Source organism: Equus asinus, chromosome X (assembly GCF_041296235.1).
Source record: "Equus asinus isolate D_3611 breed Donkey chromosome X, EquAss-T2T_v2, whole genome shotgun sequence".
Lineage (NCBI taxonomy): Eukaryota > Metazoa > Chordata > Mammalia > Perissodactyla > Equidae > Equus > Equus asinus.
The window spans coordinates 134209903-134236539 of NC_091820.1; the positions used below are offsets into that span (position 1 = coordinate 134209903).

General features: G+C 41.2%; 1 protein-coding gene across 5 annotated transcripts in view; it reads left to right on the forward strand.

Annotated features, from left to right (window-relative positions):
* Positions 1-26637, forward strand: part of AFF2 (ALF transcription elongation factor 2) — a 471106-nt gene that overhangs the window by 281486 nt on the left and 162983 nt on the right. For all 5 annotated transcript variants that reach the window (XM_044763573.2, XM_044763575.2, XM_044763574.2 and 2 more), the window contains one exon: positions 4625-4669. In XM_044763573.2, the coding sequence (XP_044619508.1) occupies positions 4625-4669 (45 nt within the window). The remainder of the gene's footprint in view (positions 1-4624; positions 4670-26637) is intronic.

The window sequence follows — 26637 nt, forward strand, 5'->3', positions numbered from 1 at the left end:
AGGCATGCATTGAGCTCCCTCGGGTTAACCATGTGATGATCATTATTCTTTTAATGTTTTACATTAATCTCCATGTTTTCTATTAGTGCTAGCTGCTGCTTATGTCTCTCAATGCCACAATCAGGGTATTTTTGATATCTTGTATTACCCTAATCGCCAAGAAGTATGCTCCAAACTGATTAATTCCAGAATGATTAAAACATCCTATGCAATTCATTTATTGTTGCTGCAGTTAATTGAATATTTGATGATTTAAAGGTAGCCTGATTATCTCCTAAGATACGTATTTATCACCAGGCAGATGATGTGCGTGGTCTCTCTGTGGCTACATGGGGTGGCAGCCTGCACTGTCACATGCAGACAGAGTAGGCACTTGTGAGGACTCTCAGTCAACTCACCACCTGCCCGACGTGCGCCTGCCTTCATCGGCCCTCAGAGGAACACATCCGTGCCCAGCACAAGAGGGTCGCCCAGGGCCAGGAGTGAGAGCGCAGCCTCTCCTGTGCAGCATGCAGCTTGCTTTCTGCCAGGAGGAGGGGGCGGAGAGGGGGAATGCAAAAGGACGCTGCAGCTCTGAGTGGCTAACTTGTGCTTTGTGGACTATCTGAATACTCAGGAGTGGATTGAAAGAGAGGAGAAGGTGGCTCCGGAATTAAGCAGCAGCTTGGCAATTTCTCGGGCAGCAGTTCTAATCCCAGTGTCACTACTAGTTCTCTTCCTCAGTCTCCTTTCACACCTGCCCCAGTGACTCCTCCAGAAGTACCGCAAGAGGTCTGTGTGTGAAAGAGAGAGAGAGCAACCGGGCAAAGTTCGGGGCCAAGCCTCAGCCTTAGTTCGGCTTTCTTCCAGTGTGCAGAGCGACCCCGGCGCGGCTCTGCGGGGGGCTCAGAGACTGAAGTGGCCTCAGGTGGCCCCCCACTTCTCGGCCATGTCAGATCCTTGGCCTCTCACTCCCATATGGAGTGAGGACTACAGTGGGGACCTCAGCAGCTGGGAGCTTCTGTCGGACATGGCTCTGTCTGTGAAGCCGGTAGGTACCCTCTCCCTGACGCCTGAATCAGACCTCCTGTTCGGTATTGTCTGTTTCCCGGGTAAATGTTTGCCTCCCCAATTTGCGTGGAGTCTTGAAGGCAGAAATTATGTTGTCTTCGGTGTCTTTAAATTCTCCCCCTTGGCACCATACTGAGCACAGTGTGAGCTCAATCAGGATTTGTTGTCTAAAGAAATAAATGGGAGAACTGATGAATAGGCGACGGGTGAATGAATACGATCCTATTACCCTTGTCACGACTACCTTACAATGTATGTCCCAGTGGGTCTCTAATTGTTTTCCTGCCCCATCTAGACATTTAACTCGGAGAGAACGAGGCCAAGTCTCACAGTTATTTGTATCACCGATTCCGCATGCCTAGCACTGTTCTAGGCACGGGAGGAAATGCCTGCTGGTTAATTCAAAAGCACTTGTGGCTCGAATGTAATTGTCTTGTGGTGAAAACAGCTGTGGGGCGAGGCTAGCTGAGTTTGCAAGACTAGTGACTCCATGTGAATGCTGGATTCCAGTATTTTTAAAAAAGGAAAAAAAAAATCTGAACACACAGTGTGGATGCATATTTATTTGACTGCTCTTGTCTTTAGAGTTCTTCCCAAACCTGAGTGCTTCGGACCCCAGTAAGTCATAATTAGATTTGCTGCAAAGCCCCAGAGTCTACAACTCTTTCTCTTTGGATAGTATTTCCCCCATAAGGAAATAGATATTTATAATACCAGGTGTAGAGATGATATTTGCAGTTGACAAGAGTGAGTCAGATCTTACCGTGAACAGACTAGAAGTCTGGACTTGATGCTAGAGCAACAAGAGGACAAGGGGTAATAACCTGAGTGATTGTGTGGGGCGTTCGGGTTACAAAGCACATTCACATTACGTGTTTCATTTGCTCCTCACAGAAACCCAGTGAGATTTGAAAAGAGCAGGTATTATTATTGTTATTGTTATTTTATTTTATTTTACAGTTGGGAAAACTGGAACTCAGATGGGTAAAGTTACTAAGTCCTGTTTCCAAGTGGTAGGGCCAAGACTCCCACCCAGCTCTTTAGACTCACAGGCAAGTGTTCTTGCTGTGTCTGCATATTGCTGCTATTTTTTTTTCCTCTTTAATTTACAAATTAACGTACATGTGTTTGTGCAGAAAAAAAGAGAACAGAGACCTTTTCATGAGAGTGGGCCATACATTTTTAGCCCAGGCAGCCCACACTGATACAATGGAATAATGATATTGAAGATTTAAGTCTTTGCTATAATCATTTTGACCTTTGTGTTTTGGGAAGGTATTTGTTAGAAGTTCAAGAATTGTCTTGGAAAATACAGTTGCTGGAACAGTGAGCGTTGGAATGAGATTTTAATTGCTGTTAAGAATAATCAGTTGAGGGACCGGCCTGTGGCCGAGTGGTTAAGTTCCCACGCTCCGCTTCGGTGGCCCGGGGTTTCGCTGGTTCGGATCCTGGGCGCGGACATGGCACCGCTCGTCAGGCCACATTGAGGTGGCGTCCCACATACCACAGCTAGAAGGACCTGCAACTAACATATACAAATATGCACCAGGGGGGATTTGGGGAGATAAAGCAGAAAAAAATAATAATAATCAGTTGAGTTCTGTAATCCTGAAATATGTTAGACCAATGTCTTCCAGTGGATGTTCTGCAAACATCTCATTCTGTGGAATGGCAGTAATTGTTAATTGGGAAAAAACACACACACACACACAAATTTAAAACCTAAGAATTCAGGGGTCCAAAATTTGGGAACGTGCTTCATTAAGCCAGTTAGATAGTTGTCTCAGAGTCTTTAATTTTCATTATGAATCTCCAAGAGGGGGATGGATTGCAGCATTTCCCACACTTACCTGGACACGGAACCTTTCATTTTGCAGAACTAGTATCGGTGGGATGGTCTCCTTTGTAGCACTTATCACAGTTACAGTCGTACATTAACTATGTGATTCTTAATATCCATCCTCCCCTTGAGTCTTCAAACTCTGGGAGGGAGGAAGCTGTGTCTCCTTTTGCTTCCTGTTGTATCTGTGCCTAGCACCAGCCTGGTGGCACAGTCCCCGGCCCTCAAAAAATATTTGTTGAATGAATGAATGAATGAACAAACTGTGCTAGGCCAAACCACCTCTGGTTCCCTATCAGAAACCTGCATTTAAGGCTCTTTACAACATATGTCCAGCCAACTTTTTCAGCCTTTCCTTCTACTGTTCTTTCTACCCAGTATTAGAATATTGTTCTTGGAAAGGTGACTATATAATTTAACATCCAAACTGGGACATTTCTGAGGGTGAAAGGGGACACTGTCAATAATTACACCAGGTTGACAGATGTAAACTGGAACCATATGGGATAAACCAGGATGGATGGCCCCCCCATTATTGGTGACTCCTTCTCAGACTGCTTCCCCCATTAGGAATTTTATGTCTCTTGGAGCAGGGACTTTTACATGGAGAAGCTATTCAATAAATATTGCTTGAAATGAAGGTATATACAGTAATGACTTGAATGCTAATTTAAGATTTGCTGATGATTCTAGCGTATTTTCTTAAGGCTGAGGGAAACACTCCATATTCTATTTCCCATTTTCCCAAGTATAGTTATACTCATACTTCAATCTATAAGAGTAACTAGGAGGCTATGACTTAATTGCCCTGTAAGAGGCCTGGAACATACAGCCAGAACCAGAGGGAAGCGGAAGTGATCGAATTGCAATCTAGAGAGGGTGAAGGTGTGAAGGAGAGAGTTAGGAATGTTTGGGAGATACCCATAACCTGCACAGGTGACATCATGCCTTGCAGACCTTTCTCCAGCTGGTTGTCCCACTCCCAAGTCCCTAGTAAGGCACTGCTTTCGAGCTGGTGTCTCACTTAGGTGTTTGGCTTCGTGCCTTCACTGATTATGGAGCCCCTGGAGGAAAGGGCCACGTGCCAGACATGGAGTACCTCCTCAGTACATTTCTGCTAGTTGCTTTGAATTTTGATTGATTGGGAAGGTGCCACACACTCATGGGAAAGATGGCTCATGGGATTCACTTTGTGTATTTGGGATATTCTTTCTAAGTGCCAAGGCAAGACTGCAATTTACACAGGAGTTTTAGCCTAGTGTTTTGGATAGGAATTGTAGGCATCCCGTTGGGCTCCTAAGGTAAAAGAGAACTTAATCATTGAAGTGTTCCATATAGGCTGCATCTTTTAAAAATCTGTGATTATGAATAATATGCTGAACTATATCAGAGGGTCGAGGGGGCCTTAAAGGTCAAGAAGTCAAGCTCGCTCTTTGGACAGATGAGCAAAGTGAAACCCAGGTGAAGGAGGAGAATGGCTCAGCATCCCGCAGCAAAATCAGTGACAAAACGACTCGCTCACTGCACCTTGCACTGTGGTCTTACTGCTCCATTAAAGTGAAAGAAAATTGCCATTTTCAGATACTTACTGTTTTGTATTTAATAGGGGAAAGACTACATTGATAGCTACATTTACTTTCTTTACAATTTTTCCTACAGAGGAAAGTATTATACAATAAGCTTCTCTGAGAATAACTAAATTGTGCTTAAATTTTTGTGTTTATTTTATTTTAGGTAAGCCTTCCCAGCGATCCAAGCTGTGTTGAAGAAATCTTGCGGGTGAGTTTAAACCTTTATTTCTATGCCTTTTAATAATGAAGCAATCTATCTGCTTAAACTGTTTAAAGTAATTTCTGTTCTGTTTCTGGGAGTATCGTGATGGGGAATCCTCACATTTCACTTCAAGAACCTTCCGCTTATACTTTCTGTCTCGTTTCTTACCTGTCATCTCCCCATTCTCACATCATGTCATGGCAGCCAATTTACAAGGCCACCAAGCTAACTTCTCAGTGGTCCCAAGGCTCAGGGTGCTGACGCCTTTCCAAGGGCCTCAGAGGGAAATTAGAACAGAAGGTGCTGATGGAGACTTAGGCACTCACTACCAGGCTAAGGGCCTTTATATACCTCACTTCATCTCGACCTCACAACAATCCTAGACGAGGGTTTTCCTATTCCCCTTATATAGATAGGGAACCAGAGGCTGAGAGAAGCCCAAGTGGCTTGCCCAAGTGCACAAAGCAAGTTAAGTATGAGGGCTGGGATTTGAATCCAAGTCTGTCCAGCTTCAAAGGCCGTGCTCTTTCCATCACCTCCTGAGGCCCCAGAAAATATAGTAAATTATCTCATTTATTTGCTCAACTAGATAAAATGCGACCGCTGTTTCTTCCTTTTTAGTTTTAGTTCCATGTAAGATTCTAGACAAAGATTCCTTTCCTGTACTTGGCTTAAAATGGCAAGTGTTAAATTCCTTCAATCTCCTAATCTCACCAAGCTTCTGTCCCATTCTCCTTCCTTCTGAGTCTTTCTTTTGAGGTCTGGACAGAGGCTCGCTACCTTCTTTAGGGAACTTTGCCTGTTCAAGCATCCTGCCCTAAATCTTTGCCTTTCTGCTCTAGGGAATCTCAAGTCAACTTCTCTGCTGCCTCCTGCTACACTGTTGATAGCACATGGGTATGGAGATTGTGGCCTGTAACAAGGGGGTGAGATGTGGGAGGGTGGATGGGAGGAGAGGAGGAGAGAGGAGAATGATGGTAAGTTGTGGGAAATGTTACTAATGGAAGTGAATTTGTGTATGAGAAGGGCATGGAGGCAGCACAAAGTTGCAAAAGGTGGCAATAATCTCTCCCAAAGTAAAGGATGAAACCAAAAGGAAAAACCAAAGCCCAGCCAGACAAATGCATCTCCTATATCTGGCTGTCGGCATCATAAGGTAATATGGTACAGTCATGTGTTGTTTAACGACGGAGGTACATTCTGAGAAATGTGTCGCTTGGTGATTTTGTCATTGTGTGAACATCATAGAGTGTACTTATACAAACCTAGATGGTATATCCTACACACCTGGGCTACATGGTACTAATCTTATGGGATCATCACCGTATATGCAGTCCATCGTTGACTGAAACATCGTTACATGGTGTGTGACTGTATATGAAGAACAGGAGTAAAGGGAGTGAGTTCCAGTCCCGGCTCTACCTTTGTCACTTCTGTGATTTGGACAGATGACTTCATATCTCTGAATCTCCCTTCCTTGTCTGTAAAAGAGAACAACAATACCTGTCCTAATTCCCTTATAAGCTGCCAAGCTGTATATAAATGCTCATTATTATGATAAATGATGATCAGTGTGGCCATGAGAAAACCATGCAGGCTTTCTGTTGGGGAAAGAAAACAATGTGTGTGCCAGTGAAAATTCTGTACCCCCTTTCCTCACTTACCAAAGTCACCCCAACTGCCCTTGAGACTCTCCCTAGTAAGTGCCTTCTCAGCAGCCCAGTGTTTGAAGCAAACCCTATGAAAATGCTGCTAAAGGAATAATAAAGATCAGAGAGCTGTTTACCATTGAGTCGACTGGCCACTTGTTTTCACCTGTTGTGGATATTTGTGCACCTTTTTCAGCCCAAGAACATTGTTATCGACTATTAAAGAGATGAGTCCTACCACTCTGATCAGAGGCTAGACTATATGAATTAGGGATATACTGGCTACTTTTGTAAGAAGAGTGCCCAGGAACCCCTCAGTCGTCTCTCCCTGGAATCCAACGGTTTGGGTGGAGGGTGGGCGGCTGTTGTGAAATCCACAAGTGTGATGACCCTGGAGACCCAGTTGCTTGCTCTTTCCATTGGGTAGAGATAGGTCACACACACCAAATACACAAAATCCTTGCTAGCGCTTTGGCTGCCTTCCATAAAGAAAGCTGACACTGACAGAAACTTCTTACTCTCGTCTCCACAGTAGTCTTGCTTTTCCAAATGAAGTCAGTGGTCTTTTCTTAAGTCCCAAAGAAGTGCCAGACCCATTTCAAAATCACCCCCTAATTTGTCAAACTTGGAATTGTCTACTTGAGAGCAGCCTGGCGCTGGTGCCTAGGTGGTTCACACAGTGACTAAGCGAGGGGAGCCGGTGAACACCTGTCAGAAGCTGGCGACTCCAGTCTCCTAGAGAAGCCACTTAGAAAAACAACAGAATGTCGCTTAAAGATGGGAAGAAGCAAGTTGCCTTAACAAGCTCATAAAAGATAGCACCCTTTGAGAAAGTAACAACAGTCCTTCTGTCGTTCTTGAAAGAGAACCTGGGGAAATGTCTTTTTGTTTTGTTTTGCTTTTGAAGGGCTATAGATCCTATAGAATTCTGTTTTGTCTTTTTCCACAGCACCATTAATGAATGGGCTTTCCTTTATTGAAGAGTGACATGTTTCATTCCCCATGCTTAGAATAAAAATAAGCTTTCTGAAATTTATGTCCAAATTTTATGACTAATTCTTAAATTTTTATAGACCACCTTACCCGGCACAACAGGGTGCTTGCTGGACATCTTTGTTATCACATGTTCGTGTTCCTGTTGCTTTGTGGCTCTCAGAGCCCCGTGGATGGTTCCACAGTAGCTCTATTTGTTGCCTTCCTCCCCACCTGCCTCCTTCTTAGGGGCGAAGTAGCTGTTCTCTTTCTCTCTGCCTCTCTCTGACCCCCTCAGTGCTTTTCAAGCTAAGCAGAGTCAAGAGCGAGGTCATCTTCTCTCCTTCACTGAGTGGAGCTGCTGGGTGGAGCTACGTGGAGGAAGGAGCTCTAGCCCAGGAGCAGGAAGAGCTGGCCTCCGATGGCTTATGACATTCCGCCACTTCCTAGCTGTGTGGCTTTTCAATCTCTTCATCTAGAAAACAGAGGGTAATCATTCACCCTTCCAGCCCACCACCCCTTGCAGTGAAGGAAGCTTTGAAGTGTGCACAGTGTTTGTGTGTGTGACATGGAGATGTCAGGCTCTTTGCTCTCCCAACTCTCCCACCTCCCTGAGCTCGCCTTTTTGTCCCTCTACAGGCAAACGCGTGCAAAACCACTTCATCTCCCATTGGGACAGACTTCTTTTATTAACCAAGTACAGCACAACTGGCCTTTCGCCACCCCCAACCCCTCAGTCCCCAGGCAAAGGAAATACTTTTGCCTAATGCTTTTTTATTTTGTCCCCCTTTTTCCAAACGCTGTTCAAATTCAAACCAGTTGGCTTTCTTTGAAAGTTCCTCTCACCATTCTCTGAAAAGGGGCTTGGCTCCCTTCAGAGCAGTGCTTCCACTTCTCTTTCTTTGCAGTCCTGGATCTCAGAGTAGCCTGGAGCCCACCTTGTCTGGTCTTCTAGGGCTGACTCGACCTGAGCTGGCGACCTTACTTCCCTGTAGCATGTGACTGCCTATCAAAGAACTTGAACATCATTATCTTATTTTATAGGAAACATGGTAGTCCCTTATTATTTCAGGAAATTGAGGCCTGGAGACATTATAAATGACCTGCAACCAAGGGTGAGGCTCGTGTATGGCAGAAGCAGAAATAGAACCTGTTCTTTGTTTTGCACAACACCTGTCAACCACCCTATTGCCAACCTGTAGTGAGAGTCTCTGGATTTAAAAAACAATGCCTCACATGCCGGCTGACTCACTGCTAGCAACTTTAACTGAGAATATCAGCAAACCAACATAATTTGAGCAGGTCTTAGGAATTAATTCTTTCTTCCTGCCATTCTTTTTTTTCCTTTTGGTGAGGAAGATTGGCCCTGAGCTAACACCTGTGCCAATCCTCCTCTCTTTTGTATGTGGGATGCTGCCACAGCGTGGCCTGATGAGCGGTGTGTAGGTCCACACTCAGGATCCAAACCTGCGAACCCCAGGCTGCTGAAGCAGAGTGTGCGAAATTAACTACTATGTCACCGGGCCAGTCCCTTCTTCCTGCCATTCTTAATACTTTCAAATCTCATTTCACATAATGAAAAAAAAACACACATTACTGCTACTAGTAAAAGAATTAATAGTAGTAGTGGGCCACTTACTGTGTGCCAGGAAGAGTACTTAGCACATTATCTCATTTACACGTCACAACAACCCTGAAAGATTGTATGATTAGTTACATCTTACCGAACAGGAAAGAGTGAAACCAGAGAGGTTAGAAAATTTGCCCCCAGGTCTCTGACAACCGTCATGCTATCCATTACTCCTGTTCCTGTTGGCTTACCTGAATCCATCCTTATTTCACAAGCTCAACTCTACTTTATGATTAACATTGTAATGGCATCAACAAACAATTCATTTCAGCTTCTGTTTTTTTCTTCATTCGTACAAATTCAAATATGCCAAAATAATTTCAAGTCGTTTTTCAAACAGACCAGAATTCGCCAGCGTATAACACCTTCCCACCAACTGCCCTTCTCCCACGAAACAAGCTGCATAAATTCAGATATGTTTGCTACTTGTCAAGTATGTTATTACTTATTAGAAATTTTCCCAATCAGAAACTCGCGGGCAGCAGCCTGCACAGTGCAGCCCAGCCTGTGTAGCCGCCTCCGTCAGCATGCCATTTTTCCTTTAGAGTCAAGCTCCCCTCAAGTACAAACAGAAATGAAAAATAATAACAACTCTGGCCCCAGTGATGGCGCTTTGCAGCTACAATTCATCTGTCATATGAGGGATTCCTAAGCTGCTCATATGTAATAATGTGGGCAGGCGCAGCAGCTTCTTTGCTGAGCTCCACGGGATTTTATGAGTCCTAGAGTAATCATTTCTGGAAGAGTTAAGCCAAGGAGAGCAGCATGCACTAAATGCTACTAGCTAAAGATGGATGTTCAATGATTATTTGCTCTGCAGTCGCATGATTTATTTGTTCCTAGCAAGAATTTACTTAAAAATATCAACAAACTATCAATTAAATCCTTTCTAGAGTCAAAAATGCAGATCGAGCGCTTCTCTTCGATTTGACGCTGAACAGATTGTGTTTCCTAGCAAAGTACCTAGTAGTTGATAATTTCATAGGCCAACATCTGTAAGGGTAATTCACTGGTTAGGAGGGATGCTGAATTTGCTAGCTAGGATTTAGGGAACTTGATTTGATAAACTGTACCCGTCTTACAGATCTCCCCCTGCCGTATGGATCAGGTTGGTAAACACCGGCACGGGCCCCTCTTTCGGATTACGGCATGATCTGTGTTTACAGCATTCGAAATTATGGCAATTCTACTTATTAGGTCTGTGTTTAAGTTTACAGTTTTAGCATGGAAAAACTTACCAAATAATTACAGGACAACCATGTACAGTACTTGCTATTTTTTACTATTAAAGAGGAAACAAATGAAAAAGCCCATCTTAAGAGTGAGAAAAAAATGGATCAGGGAACATAATTGGTCAGACAATTATGTCTGAAAAGAAATTTGATTATATTATCATAACTATGCAGCATAATCAAGCACCTTTCAGTAGAATTTCTTTGATAAATTTAACCAATAATTAGGCAATTGATTTTATATCCTGTCAAATTAATGTCTAAATAATGTTGAAATTGGAAACATGCAAACGATTTTCTATATAGTTGTCTTAAATACTAATCCTTCTGGAATGTTTCAAAAAGCATCTATCCTATTCTGCTGTGGACTTTTAAAATTATAGTTTCTTGAAATAGCAATATAGTGTTCCGTCCAAGAAAGACAACAATTGCTAAATATAATTTAGACTATAATTAATGTTAACATAGATGGAGTCAAATAAATGAACTAACTAATGATTGCACCCTCTGCTATTCTGATGACTAGCTCTTACCTAATGACATTGGGAAATATGTAAATTTGTCACCAGGTGAAAATGCCCTTGACTGGGTAAATTATATGGAGTATTACCTTTTCTGAAGCTAATTCAAAGCACTAATGCACTTAATACGTAGGATACATATGTGAGGTGAGCTATTCATGGAACCAAATTAGCCCATAAGAGATATTACCCCTTATTTGCTTCCCAGTAATCATTTCCTCTTTTCTCAAACACAACCCAACTCGGAAGAAAGATGCTAAATTCAATTATAAGAACTATTACATGCACAATGTAGGTAAGCCATCCAGTGTGCTTCCAAATGCACTTAGAGCCTGTCAAGCAGTTTAAATATTTTCGTGTGGAATCTGGGGGTTTTCAGCTAGTATATGATGTGAATTTTAAATGATTATACAGACGTCATTGGGAAAATGAGTAACGTGAGTAACGAGGTGACTGGCCCAGTGAATCACGGGAACCTGTCAAACACGGGATATGTCAGGGAAGAGATGATGTCAAATACCAGTAACTTAGCAACTCAGCATTTAACTGTCCAGGGAGTGAGCAAGAGTAGCCCCTTTAAAATAGCTGAGTAAATATATGAGTCCCTATATATCTTAGGTGTGCTATAAAAATAAGTCTGTTTTCTGTCAACCTGTTTCTTTTTGTGAACATGGTGGTTTATTATTTTCTATTGAATTGAATGAAAGCAGGTGAGAATTTAAGCCACATGTAGAATTTACACCTGCTTTCTGTATCTTGGTGTACAGAGAGGGTAATGAAACAATGTATTGGTTTGCCAAAAAGCAGTCAAGGCTTATCTGAAAGAAGTAATAGCTTCCAACTGGTGTTTGAGAACCAGCCTTTTTGTCCTGACTTTGCTAGCAGACTTGGGTTGGGGAAGAAAAGGGTAATGTAAGCAAGTATAACCATTCCATTTGCATCTGTGTAAAGTGTCCCTGGAAAATAGATCCAGAAAGTGGCTTCTCAGAATCAATTTGGTAGGCATCTTCCTGTTTTGAAATGAAAGAACAAAGCAAGGCTTGCTAATCACCTTCTCTTGTTATTCACCAAAAGCCTTATGGAGAATGAGAAAGAGAAATGTAAACTCCATAATTGATGTAACCAGAAGACATCCATAAGCCAAAATCACAATTTTTTTGTGTGAAGGTCAAACAGGGAAAAATCCAAGAGATGATTTCCGTGGTCATGGATCTGGGGCATAGGTTACGAAGCACTGAGTTTCAGGATAAGGAGCACACCATGAAAAGCAAAAACAATATTGGAATAATGGGAATGGGTGTGAAGGCTTGTGATGGGAGCTTCTGTGGACCAAGTCTGGCACATACATATCTGAGAAGTGAGAAAGGCAGAATTGAATGAGAAGTTACGTAGCTAATCCTCATTTGTGGAAAGCACTTTGTAGCTGAGGCAGGAATAAGATGCTGCTTTGTGAGCAGCCTGCAGGGCTGATGTCTCTTGATAGACAGAAGTAAAGGCCAGAGCGTTTGGGCACACACTATCGTGTTCAGAAGAGAATCCGTGCTAGTCTGGGATTGAGCCACAGCCTCCATTGCCACAAAGACGTCCTGCAAATAACAGTCCAGGAAGAACTCTTGTTACTAAAAAATTAGTAATAATCAAAAAAGGAATCACTATGAGAGCTATGCAAAAATACAAAAAAGAAGCCTGTAAAAATGTAACAGAAAAAAATGTTGTTAGGGAATAAATTAAAGCTATGACCAACATAGTGGCATGAATTGTTAAAAAAATGAAGCAATTTTACCTAAAAACCAAGAGCCAAACAGTGACACAAGAGCTTAAAGATGCTATTTAAAAAGAAGATAAATCAAGAGCTGCAAACTAAGAAATTATGAACAGAAAATCATTAGAATTAGCACATTTAAGATGTTTTTTCCTAAATAAAAGAGGAACAGCAATAAATAATTTGTTAACCTCATCAAGAATAAAAGAGAAAAGGCAAAAATACATAAAATAAGGAATAATACAGAGAAATAACCTCTCAGATACAGAGAAAATGAAAATAATCGTGTGTGGCAATTTATTCACCCCTGACAGATAAACGTAGGCATGTAAATAAGATGAACAACTTTTCCAGTGAAATATAATTGACTGAAACTGATTCCAGAAGAGGGAAAATCTAAACAGACTTATCACCATCAATGAAATGGAGACGGGTCTCCCCCATTAATGAAATTATCAGTCCCAGTCCCATGGGGTTTCATGGGGCTCTTCAACCAAACCATTAAAGAATAATACAGCTCAGCTGTGCCAGAACATAGACAAAAGAAGAAAAGGTTGCAAAGTATTTTTTAGAAAACCCAAACTAGTACATAATATTGATCCAAAATCTGACAAAAAGATCATGCAAAAAAGAAAATTATGGAATAATATAACCTATGAATATTGATGCAGATGTCCTCAATGAAATACAAACAAACAGAATCAGACAGAACTTTAAAGGATATGCGCCATGACCGAGTGAGTTTTACTCCAGGAATGTAAAGCTGGTTAAATATTAACAAATCTATTAATATAATGCCTTTTATGACTAGAATAAGAGAAAAAACTGCATAATCATCTTCATAGATACTAAAAGACACTTGACAAAATTCAACACTCATTCTTGATAAAACAGAAATAGGTGGAAACATCCTTAATGCGATAAAATATATCCATCTCCACCCAAAAACTACTGTCTCATTTCACAGAGAAACTCTAGAAGCATTCCCATTATAGTTAAGAAAAAAGACTAGATGCTCTTTATTGCCATTATTATTTAATATTATTCTGGAGGTTAGCCAAGGCAATTAAACAAGCTAAGGAAATAAGAGGTATTAAAATGGGAGAGATTGTGTAAGACTATTATTTGTAGATTACATATAGATTGTCTTCCTGAAAACCCCAAGAAAATTAACCACAACATTATTATGAACAATACAACAATTCAGCAAAGTTTCAGCGTGCAAAATAAATATATAGAATTAATCATTATATAACCAACTATGAGATATAATGAGCAAAAAGGTTCCATTTATATCTTATGAATTCATTTAACAAGAAATGTGCCAGAACTATGTGAACACACCTAAGTCACTACGAGAGGTGCCAAAGAATATTTAAACGAATGGAAAGGCATACCATTCTTGGATAAGAAGATGATGTCAAAAACATTTCTGTCTCCCCTAGGTTAATCTTGGGTCTTTGCTCACACCATACAACAATGTTATTTCCAGATGTATTACAGATTAAAAACCAACACAAAAATATTAGAAGTAAATATGGGAGAATTTAAATTTTTTGAATTTCCAGCCCAAGTTTACTAATAAGCCGGCAGGGTACGGTAGGAGGCAGTCAGGGGAAATTTCAGAGGTTTGAGGAGATTGGAGAAGGTTTGAAATAGTCATTGAAAGGGAGAGAGAGGGCTATCTAAGGAATACAATAAGATTATGAGGCAATGTCAAGAAGCCAGGTGATATTGAAGACATAAAATGTATACAGGCTCCAGTCTGTAGATTGGGTAATTTTCTCCAGCAGTGCTTAGTTTATTACCCAGAGACCACTGACTAATGAGTTGAGGGCAGCCTGGAGGCCTCAAGGTTGAGTAAATTGCCCAAGTCACGTAATCAAGCAACTACTAAGCAGTTGAAACAGGATTGGAACTCAGGTTGGCCTGAATTGAACGTATGCACTAATAATAATATCAAACAGTTACATAGCAATTTTTTGCACCTGGCACTGTTCTAAGGATTTCACATAGAGTGACTTATTAATCACCCTACCCATGTCAGGAAGCAAGTACTCTTATCATTCCCCCAGTACAGATAATGAAATGGAAGTGCTTTGAGTTTAAGTGACTTTCCAAGTTCAACGGCTAACCAGTAGCACAGCCAAGATCTCAACCCAGGCAGTATGGCTTCAGAGTCCACGCCGTTAACCATTATGCATTCTGCCTTTCCCCGTAAAGATGTGGGGCTGAAGGAGTAGGTTCTAAGTGATTATTACAGGGCTCAGCCCCTGACCCAGTGGATAGCAATGAAGCTAGACGTCATTGCTAATAATACCATGTGTCAGAATCAGGAAAACAGCTCACCAGATGGATCAAATCTAATACAATGAAGTTTCATAGGAACGTAACTGCATGGTTATGCACTTGAGTCCACCAATGTTTAGAGGAGACAAGAACAAGTTTAGCAATAATAGATATTGCTGCTCAAAAATATAATAGTAGAAGACAAAAATCTAGAACAGAGATTGGCAAAATTTTCCTGTAAAGCACTAGATTGTAAGTATATTTGTCTTCTTGGGGAGTATAGTCTCTGTCTCAACTACTCAACCCTGTTGTTTGAGCATGAAAACATCCATAGACAATATGTTGAAGAATGCCTGTGACTGTGTTCCAATAAACCTTTATTTAGAAAACCAGGCAGTGGGCCAGATTTGGCCTGTGAGAGGCAGGTTGCTGACTCCTGATCTAGAACACCTGGAACTGAGAAGGGGCTAGAATCCCTCTGCTCTGTTTTACTTAGACCAGCCCCGGCTTGTGGCATTGATTTCTAGCCACACATTTTAACAAATTACATTCAGGAAGATTTATTTATTTACTTCTTTTAGTTACAGTCCTATGAATTTTAACACATGCATAGATTCCTGTAATTACCACTTGTAACAGAATACAAAACAATCCCAATATCCCAAAGAATTCCCTCATATTATCCTTCTGCGATCAGACTGTTCTCCCCACCCCCAGCCCCTAGCAACAACTGATCTGTTCTCTGTCCCTCCAGTGTTGCCTTTTCTAGAATGTCACATAAACAGAATCATGCAGTGTGTATCTTTCAGTAGTGATTCTTTCACTCAGCATATGCCTTTGAAATTCATTCAGGCTGTTGCATGCAGCAATAATTTATTCCGTTCTATTCCTGAGTAACATTCCATTACATGGATGTACTACAATTTATCTATCCATTCGATCATTGAAGAACATTTGGGTTGTTTCTAGTTTTTTGGTGATTATGAATGATGTTGCTGCTAATAATAATGTACAGATTTTTGTGTGAACAGTAAGTTTTCACTTATCTGGGGGTATATACCTAAGAGTGGGATTGCCGGGTCAAGTGTATGTTTAACCTTATAAAAAAAGTGCTGAATCGTTTTCCAGAGTGGCTGTACCATTTTGTATTCACACTAGCAGTATATGAAAGAACCGGTCGCTCACATCCTTGCTAGCACTTAATCTTGTTTTTTCTTTTTTGAGGAAGATCAGCCCTGAGCTAACATCTGCTACCAATCCTCCTCTTTTTGCTGAGGAAGACTGGCCCTGAGCTAACATCCCTGCCCATCTTCCTCTACTTTATATGTAGGACGCCTACCACAGCATGGCTTTTGCCAAGCGGTGCCATGTCCGCACCCGGGATCCGAACTGGTGAACCCCGGGCCGCCGAAGCGGAACATGCCAACTTAACCACTGCGCCACCGGGCTGGCCCCTGTTATTTTTTATGTAAGCCTTTCTGATAGATGTGTAGTAGTATATCATTGTGGTTTTAAATATTATTTCCCAAATAGCTAATGATGTTGAGCATCTTTTCATATGCTTATTTTCATTTTTGCATATCTTCTTTGATGAAATGTCTGGTCAAATCTTTTGCCCATTTTTAAAATCAGGTTGTTTGTTGCCTTATTGTTGAATTTTGAGAGTTATTTATATATTCTGGGTATAAATCTTTGGTCAGATACGTAATTAGCAAATATTTTCTCCCAGACTGGGCTTGTCCTGTCTTTCCATTTCCTTGATGGTATCCTTCTAAGAGCAAAAGTTCTTCACTTGATGAAATCAAATTTTTCCTTTTTTCCTTTCATGGATTGCGATTTTGGTGTCGTCTAAGAACTTGTTGTCTAACCCAAGGTTGTAAATATTTTCTCCCATGTTTTGTTTTGAGCTTTATAGTTTTATGTTTTACATTTAGGTCTTTGATTCGTTTTGAATTAGTTTTGGTATATGGTGTGAGGTATAGGTTGAAGCTTCATTGTAGGTGAAGTTCACTGTGTTCCAGTGCCATTTGTTGAAAGGACTGTCTTTCTCTTTTGAATTGATTTTGCATTTTTGTAGAAAGTAGATTGACTTTATTTATGTGGGCCTATTTCTAGACTCTGTAGTGGATTCCATTGGTCCATGTCTCCGGCCTTTCACCAATACCGTAATGTCTTGAATACTGTAGCTTTATAGTAAGTCTTAAAATAGGACAATGTGAATCCTCCAGCTTTGTTCCTTTTCCTTAGAATAGTTTAGCGATGCTAGTTCCCTTTCGTTTCTGTATGAATTTTAGAAACGTGTTGTCTGTATTTACAAATAATCCTGCTTAAATGCTGGTTCATATCGCATTACATCTATCAATGTATAGACCAATTTGGGGAGAATTGATGTTTTTACCTGGTTGCGATTTTCAGTTCATGAACACAGTTTGCTTCTCCATATTTTTAGCTTGGCCACCCTATTTTTGCAAGGATATTAGTAATCTGTCATTCCATTTTAGGGAATCCATGCTGTGGGGGAGATCCAAACCCCCAGAAAAAGTTCATGAACAAAGTTATTCATTACAACATTATTTGTAAGAGCAAAAAAAGCTACTATATATCCAACGATAGGGGAGTAGTTGAACAAACTCTGATTTATATACTCAGAAAAATAATTGGCCTTTAAAATGGCGGCTTCGAGGGTGGTGTAGCGACATGGAAAAAAAAACCTTACGATATAATCTCAAGTGATATAACCAGAATATAACATTTTATGTACTTAATTTTTATAGCTATGTAAAAATATGAATAAAAAGTAAAGGAAAATATTCTGAACTAATAGTTCTTGTTTTGTTAGAGTGACAGGATTATGGGTGATTTTTTTTCTTTTGTAAATTTTCTCAAGTTTTATAATTTCTATTACTTTCATAAAACATTTTAAGAAGGATGCTGCTGAGCTGAAATGCGTTTAGCAAAGAGTAAGCAGGATAGTGAGTGGATTCAAAGTAGGAATGGCCGAAGACATAGGCTAACCAGACGAAAACTGAACTAGAAGAGGGAGCAAGCCATGGCTGCCTGAGGGACTTACCATTGGAGGCGAGACTCAGAGACCGCATTTAGGCCAGAAGGCCCCAAATGGTGGGACCCAATCCCTGGAGTGCTTTTACACAAGGATAAATATCTGAGCAATACAAGGAAGGATGTTCTAGGGATACATCATGGTTAAGGAAGTGGAGCTTCGCTCTTCTCACCAGCTGAATATTCTTGGGTAACTTAACCCTTCTGGATCTCATTTACAAAATTGGGATAATACTGCTTAATTTTCAGGATTAGTGGGAGGATTGAATGAGCTGATGTATGTGAAACCCCTAGAATAGTCCTTGGAACACTCAATAAGTATCAGATCCTTCCGCTCTTCCCTGTCCTAATTGGTGGATCTGTCAAAGGATATAAGGGAGGTGAGGTCTTTGTCACCAAAAGTACTTAAGCAGAGGTATTGTGCTTCCCCAGCGCCTAGAGGATAAATTCCAAAATCCTTATTTTGGCAGTCAGGGCCTCTCCTGTTTGCCATCACTCCTGCCTACTCATCTCTTGCCACCTTTCCTGGTTATGTGCCCTTTTCTCCATCTTCCTTGGATTTCTTTCCCTTCCTCAGATATGACACACACACACACACACCCCACCACCTCTGTGTGGCACCTCCCTCTGCCTGGAACTGCATCTACCCTTGTCGGCCTGGAGAACTCCTGTTCACACCTTGTGAGAGCCAACACAGAGAGCTTCTTCTCTGAATCCCTAACACTGTCCAAATGAGATGAATCTCTCTCTCTCCTTCTCCTGGGTCCCCTCAGCACTTTATACATCTACACTTGTCACCTTTGTATGTTGGGGGTGCTGCCTCTCATGGCATAATGTGAGGTCCCTAAGAGCAGAGTCTGTGTTACACTCATCTTTCTTTTCCTTTGGCCTAGCCCAAAAGCACCACGCCCTGACATGCACACAAAGGTGACAAGTGTAGATGTATAAAAAGTGCATTGAATAAGTGCACCGTGTTTGTTGAATGACTTAAATTTGTAGAGGAACGGTTAGAGAAAATTATCTCATAGTGTTATTCCCTCCCATGGTAAAATAATTATTTGATTTTCCATGAAGATATTGTAAGTTAATAAGCAGATAATAGTGTTTAGTGAGAATGGTATGCAAATAATAGGCACTATAATGACTCCATTTCTTATTTCTCCAAATAATGTATTTAGCATCACCTTTTGTGCTGTTTCTCTATTGCCAAGTATTATTTAATACCATTGCTGTAGCCTATTTTTAATATTGCCCCTCAAAGTACAATAATGTTGGCCTTATCACTTTAAACACAGCATTGATTAAAGCCCAAAGTGAGGCTCCCTATGCTGCTATAATCAGAGAGAGGAGAGATGATTCAAGTCTCTTGAATAATGTTAAAGGGCCTGATTGGGTCCATTCACTGTGCTTATCATTGCAGTCGTAAGAAAGAGGCTTCCATGAGATGTGTTCTTTCCTCCAGAGTGAGTTTTCCATACCTTTTTGTGGCTCAGCCTGTAGGTTGCTTCCATTAAACACTCTCAGCCTCACAACAAAGGTTGTGTCGAAACAGAGCGTTCCCCCAACGTCGTCCATCCTGGGATGAACACACTGACACAAACAGACTCATCCAGCTTTCCCTGGCAACGTGTTAATTAGAAATTGCTGAATCACAAACTGGAGAACTAAGATCCATCTAAAACTAAGGCAGATGAAAGCTTCCTGGCTGTCTGGAACTCTTGATAGTTTTTTATTCAGTTCCCTTCCAACTCCTCAGTATCTGTTGGAATTGGAGGAACCCCGAGAAGCTTGTCCACCCTCAAACTCTGCAGCTTCTTTCCTGCTCTTTAACCCAGGAGCCCCCAGCATAGCCTCTTTCACCCAGTACTTTTGATCCAAAACTGAGTGACGGTCTGATCTGGAAGCTCCACCCCAATGTTGTCAGAGCCTGGTCTGTGTTACAGAGCGAATACCATTAAGCACTAGCCTGTGGAATAACTGTGGTTAAGAGGAAAGCAATGTGACAATGACACTGGACTTGGCATCAAGAGCCCTCAAAGCTAGTCCTGACCCTTCCACTACCTTATTTTGTGACCCTTGGCTACTCTCTTAACCATTATGTGCTTCAGGTTTTCCATCTGTAAAATTGAAGTGTTGACTGTTTTGTGCTGTCCAATACAGTGACAATAGCCACATAAAGCCAGTTATTTAAATCTAAAGTAATTAAATTTTAATAAAAGTTCAGTTCCTCAGTCCACTAGACACGTTTCAAATGCTCAGTAGCCACGTGTGGCCAGTGGCTATCACTGAACAGTCAAAAATACGATATTTCCACCACTGCAGAAAGTTCTAGTGAACAGAGCTGCCCCTAGATTATCTCTTAAGATCCACTCTAGGTCTTTGTTCTGAGTCTTATCATTAAGTAAAACCAAATCTTGTTCTACCTTTTCAGCTCTGTACCCTTGACCACGTTTAGAGTTTATCTGAATAATTTATTTCCATCCTGAGGCTTTTGTAGAATATATTGGTCAAATGCTACTCCAGTTCTGAGCACTGCCTTTATTGTATAAAAAAAAGAACCAAATATCAGTCTGAGTAGGTAGAGATAAAATGAGTGTTCCCACAAAAGAGAGAAGAGGAGAGAAATTTAAGGCATATACACTTGGCCTGGAGGGCAGTGCAGGGAAGCAAGTGCCCACCCCTAACCCAGAACTCAGGCAGGGTCCCTTCCCTGTGTTCAAAAGGAGTGATAATGCCTTCAGCCCCAGGGAAGGAACAGGTACATGAGACCCTGGAAGGGTCCTTTCCAGAAAAATGGTACTGTAAAAACCCAGTGATCAGATTCACCCTCTCCTCTCCCACCCTTGCACTCTCCCTTTTCCACCCTCTCCAGCTTTTCCGTCTCTTGAGATACTCACCTAAGGTGTATCGTCAAAGGAAGGGTCACAGCCAGCAGTTGGACAGCTCCAGAGACTTTAGATGACGCCTTACTTCGTAGCATAAGTTGCTCACCTGCACTTTGATCTACTATTACAGGGACCCTAGATCTGGATTATTAACCTTAAAATGGTCTAAGTCCTGTGAGCAGCCCTTCATTGGATTGTATTTTGGTGACAAGACACATTGAATATATCTAGACCTCTCCTTAGAGGCAGACTTATGTTCTTTGATTTGCCTCATCCAGGTGGTGTGACCCACACACGTGACAATGAATTGAGAAAGTGGCATGAGTAAGAGCAGTGGTTTCAAAACAATTATAAAGTGGCTCATTCAACCACCAAAATATGATTGGCATACAGAAAGGTGAGAAAGCCTGGTTCCTGCTGAACATTCTGCAGTGTTCCCTTTTAGAGAGCCCATCCTATGGAGAATGGTGGTGGCAAAAGTCCAGCGCGCAAAGCCAGACACCTGGCTGGAGAGCCTTGATCTGTGACATGCTGGCTGCATGACTTTGTGCCCGTGGATGCTCTTCTGTGAGATTCAGGTATTTGACCCGTGAAATAAGAATAAGAGAAGCAACTTCTCTGGATTCTTGAGTGGATGAAATATGGTAAGATAAATGAAACATTCAGTGAATTCTAACCCCTAAATGCATGCAAGCTTCTATTGGATGTTATTGTGATTTGTCTGATTGTCGTTCAACAATTCCAAGTATTTTCAAAGTGGGACTTTGAATTCCATATTTCATCACTTCAGAGACTCCCAATCTGATTTGGCCGAGGAGTTTAAATTGTCCCTGCAATGGTTTTCTTAATTATTAACTGTGTAAGCTTCTTTCATATCTTTAAGGCAGTACAAGGATTTTTTTTTCCTTTTTCATTTTTGACCACTCCATGGTTCACAAGGCACTTTGCAGCTTTTTAAATTGTCACATTCGTTTAATTAGCCCAGAGACCCTGCCACGTTGATTTCTGTCAGCTGTATAACAGTCTCTGTGGGTAGCTTGCAAATCCCTGACCAGGATTTTTTAAAATGATTTTGCACATTTCTTTCCCTTTTCAAAGCAAATGAAGGAGAGACTAGATGAGCAGGAGCCAGTGGAGGGGAGGGGCGGTGTGCTGTTGCACTGGGAAGAAAGATGTGACTAGAGCCCAGTCGAAAACCTCTGCTTGACGGTTGGCTTCTTGACAAGAGATACAAATTGATGGCACACCACAGTCTGCAGCCCACGCCTGAGAGAGGCAGGTTGAGGGGAGAGAGTCTCCCACGTGCTGTTTATTTACCTCGAGCCCAATGTGACCTTTGCTCATTGGAACTGTTCCAGCAGAGGCTTTGACATTGTTCTCTTTGAATCTTCTCTTTGGTGCTTTACTAAATTTATAGCAGGAAGTAAAAGTATCGATCTGGTTACCCCAAGAGATGGTATAGGCTGAAAACAGATATAGGTTTAAAGAGGGTTTAGAGACATCCATGGGCAATGAATTCCCACAGGGCTATTAGGGAAGGTTTGGGTGGGGGGCAGGTGGAGGGCATGCCTTCCTCGTGGCAAGCAAATGCTTTAGAGAACAGGCGTGGGTGCCTCAAAGATGTCAATGGGAGATTCTTAATAAAAGACCCTTTGATAATAGACTCCAAGTGTCATTGTTACCTTTTTATTTAAAACAATGATTAGGTGGTAAAATGCAAGAATCAGATTGGATTTCTGTTTAGCAAATAGTATATAGTATTTCCATGGTATGATTTCCAAGTATGTGTCATATCAGTAGCTACTCCTAGCTTATGCCATTTGGCAAGTGGCTGTTTTCACCAAGGCAGAGAGGGCCCTGCCTTCCTGATTTTAACACAGGATTGAAGCTTTATAGCATGCCTATGGGGCTAGGTTTTACGTCCATGCTGCCTGGCCCCTAGAGTGTTCATGTTGAGTTTAGAATGTTCTCTTTCTCCATTAGTCAAGACATGCTTTTAGAAAAAGATATAGCTCTCACTTGTGCTGCTTCTTTGCCACTCTTAATATGGAATAAAGAAGCTATTTATTTCCCATTATTTGAAGTAATTGCAGAAAAAAAACTAATCTGGAGAGAGGAGCAACTGTCCAGGCATTCAGGAATACTCAGCCTGTTAGGGGCTTGGAATATTCGGAGGGGGCTTTCTGAATCAGTTTCGCTGGGGCTTAGTCTTGGTTTTGTTGTTGTTAAATTCAGGCAACTGCCAAGAGTTGGATGCCTCTGTTGGTTTATTTTGATTTTTATTGGGGGGGTATGTATTGGGGGCGGGGGGAACTGGTGTTCAGTAGTTAGAACACCGACACCTTGTGATCGATTTGTTAGTTAATTTCATGTGAATGGAACAAACTAGTTCTGTTTCATCCCCCTGGAGCTGTGATCCGAAGATTCAAAATAGCTGTTTGAGAAGAAAGACAATTCCATGCAAATCATATTGGTTGGAGTTTCAGCTATAGTCGTGGCCTGGTGCCTTATTTTTACTGAGCTTGGGAATAATGAGAGAGCAGAGCTACAGCCAAGTTGTTCACTGGAGGCCTCTTTCCATGAAAATAGATATTACTTCTTTTTTTCTCAGCAATTGAGCCTTTGTTCCTTCTAAAAGCAGTTGTCATGAACTCCTCATTACCATTTTTCTTAATATGATAAGTGTAAACTATAAGGAAGCTATCAAGTTTGAAAAGCTACAGCAGCCCTTAGAAATGGAATCCTAGCGCCTTGTGCCGTCTTTGAAAAGGCTTAGACTGGGGATTGCGAGGAATGTATCATTCTGCCTCCCTTTGCCCAGAGTTGTTGTTCTCTAGTGCCTTTCACGTATAGCATAAGCTGGCTTTATAAATGACTGCTGTGTTGCTGCATCTGCACTGTGTATCTGTCCAGCAATGTGAGAGCATCAAACCCCTTTGGTAATTTCTGAAATATGATAACAAATTGCATGTTACACTTACAAAAAAACAACAACTCTGACAGGTTTATTTTTGTTCTACATTTGAATGGTAACTAATAATTGTCATTATCTTACACTAGTTCCAGTTATGAATACCTTAGCTACCTAGAGCCTGGCCGCACCCTGTTCTTGGACCTAGTCAAGCCACCTGGCTCTTAGATGCCTTGCAGAGAGTAGACACTCAATAAATGTTTTTTGAATGAATGAAATTAAATGTAGATCACTAAAGATGGTGCTGGGGGAGAAGCCAATGAAGATGTATAAGTTTTGTCAAATTGGTTTAGCGGACCTGGAGCTAAAGGAGCAAATTGGAGGTTAACCATAAAGAAATATCTCATGCTACGAGGATATGGCATGTTGTTCCATCCAGTAGAGTGGCTCTGAAAACAAACCTGGCTGTAATATTATGAAAGCCTGGGGAATTGTTTCAAGCCAGCGCATCTTAAATAATGGTCATTTGGATGTAGCTGATGGCAAAATAATTTGAGATAGAAGAGGTAGAAACTCAACAGCGAAGTTAAAAATCACTTTTGAAAGGAGTAATAGTATCGAAATTAGCTTACGAATGAAGGAAACAAGTTCATGGGTTAGAAAGGTAAGAAACGGCCTTCGAGAAACCTCTGATGGCTGAACTGGATCACTGAGCAGAAGCCCTCTACCTAGGTTTCCTTTTTGTTCCAGATCTTTGCAAAACGTTTCTCGATGGCTGGGTCTTACATTTCTTACCCTTGAACTTGTGCTAATTTTGCAATTATCCAAAGGAGGCAGTTTCAATCTGACAACATTTCCTAGAGGGGTGGCCAATCTTCTGTTCTGATTGCTTCAACTAATTGAGACAAATGTCCTGATAAGTGTTGAAGTTTACAAGGCAATCATCTGTTGGAGAGTCAGACCCCATTGGTTAGATGGGCTGTGGCTTCAAGTTGCTGCTGACACAAACATGTGCGGAACTCAGTGGGTCTGGTTGAATTCTGCCCAGTATGTCACTGTGGTGGTCTGTTCCCTGCACATGGCCATACACATCCCTCTTATATTTAGTAGATTTTGGTATATTTAGTAGATGAAATAAAATTGATTGCATCTGGCAATGGCAAGAAGCTGGATTGACTGATTGTCTGAATGAGCACACAGAGAAGCTTCAGGGTCACTGGTCACCATGCTGCACAACTATAAATTAGAATTAAGCTCTTTTAAAGTGGTACCTTGGTTTGAGGGCTGCCAGGATGAAGGCAGCCCGTGTGAGCAGGACTTTTTGCATGTACAGTCCTGGGGCCAATGGAGAAAATTTCCAGATTCCCTGAAACAACTGCCAGCACTAAAGAGTTTTGAATAAAGCGGTCAATTATTTATTTGAAGAAATATTGCCAGGCTTTTTATACCATGTCAATGAAATCATAACTCAGTGTTAGAAACTTTTAAAAAAATTAGCCTTTTTTTTTTCTGGTGGATTGCATTTTGTGTTGGCCCATTGTTGGGAAGTTATGTTTAATGTAACAGTTGATTTTATACTTCTTCCCTTCTAGCACTTGCATAGAAATCAGAGATGCAATCTCAGGAGACTGTCTTGAGAGCATTCCAAACAGAAGAATATTCATTCAATTGAATGACACAAGGTTTTGAGACCACTAGAGAGGCTTGGCGGGAGTATTAGTGATCAAGCCCAGGAAAGACTATGGTTCCACTCTCGTTAGACTTTCCAAGAGCTGAGTAAACAATCAGACAAATTGGGCTGTTCGGTGCCTCACTGTGAGACAGCAGGCTCCCCCCAAGCATTGTCCCGCCGACCATCCCTGAGAGAATGATGAATTTCCTTAGCCAATTTGGTCAGCCATGTTTATATGTCATGTAAAAAAAACAAAAACAAAGACCCATGAACCCTGGTTCAGATTCATTTTTTTTATTGAGGTCGTATTGGCTTATAATTTACCGTAAATTTCAGGTGTATATTATTATATTTCAGTTTCTGTATAGACTGCATCGTGTTCACCACCAATAGTCTAGGTTTTATCCATCACCATACACATGTGCCCCTTTATCCCTTTTGCCCTCTGCCCACCTCCTTCCCCTCTGGTAGCCACTAATCTGTTCTCCTTATCTGTGTGTTTGTCTTCCACATATGAGTTTTGCATTTTCTCATAAATATCGCTGACTTTACAGAGACAAAGAATATGATCACATGATTATGTAAGGTAGTACTGTTCCCTCTCCCCCACCTTCTAAAGCAGTAGGCTGCCTGATTGGAAAGCTCACATGATTGGAAATTCCGTCTTAGTTTGAGATAAAATTGGTCCCCTGATTAACTTCTACCCATAGGGCTAGTCCCAACCTCTTGGTCCACAAAGCAGGTCCCAAATCTCTTGCATCTGAGAGCCCTTCAGGTATTTGAACGTACCTCTCAGACGTTCCTCAGTCTCCTTTTTCTGTAGACTAAACTTTCCCTGTTCTTTTAAAGTGCCTGTGTCATTCATGTATGTGATGAGCTTCGCACGTGCTTACAGTTCTAGTAGCCATCTCTTTTAAGAAATTGCGGTGTTCCAATGCTCCTGCTGAAACGGGGCATATGAGATGGCACACTCTGTTTCAGTTGTGGTCTGTCCCATACAATGTACTGTCATATAATCAACTATTGCCTTCCACGTTCTGGGTATCATACTTACCTTAATATCACCTGAATTGGCCTTGGTTCTTTTGGCTGCCAGACCCCCTCAAATTTACTTGGGGCTCAACTAAAATCCTTGAGTTTTTAGTCCATGAATTATAGTCATGTCAGGTGGTCTTTCTCATTCTTCAATTTTACACTTGGTTTGTGGAATATGATTGCAGTTCTCGTATACCTCTGTTAAAATTCATCTTATTGGCTTCAAGCCAGTTTTTCAAGATCTTTCTGAGTTTTAATTACACATAGGTTAGTGTCAGCTGCAATTTTGATAAGCAGACATTCTATATGTTCTTAAGTTATTGATTGAATGAGATAATGTTTCTGAAAGCAATTCT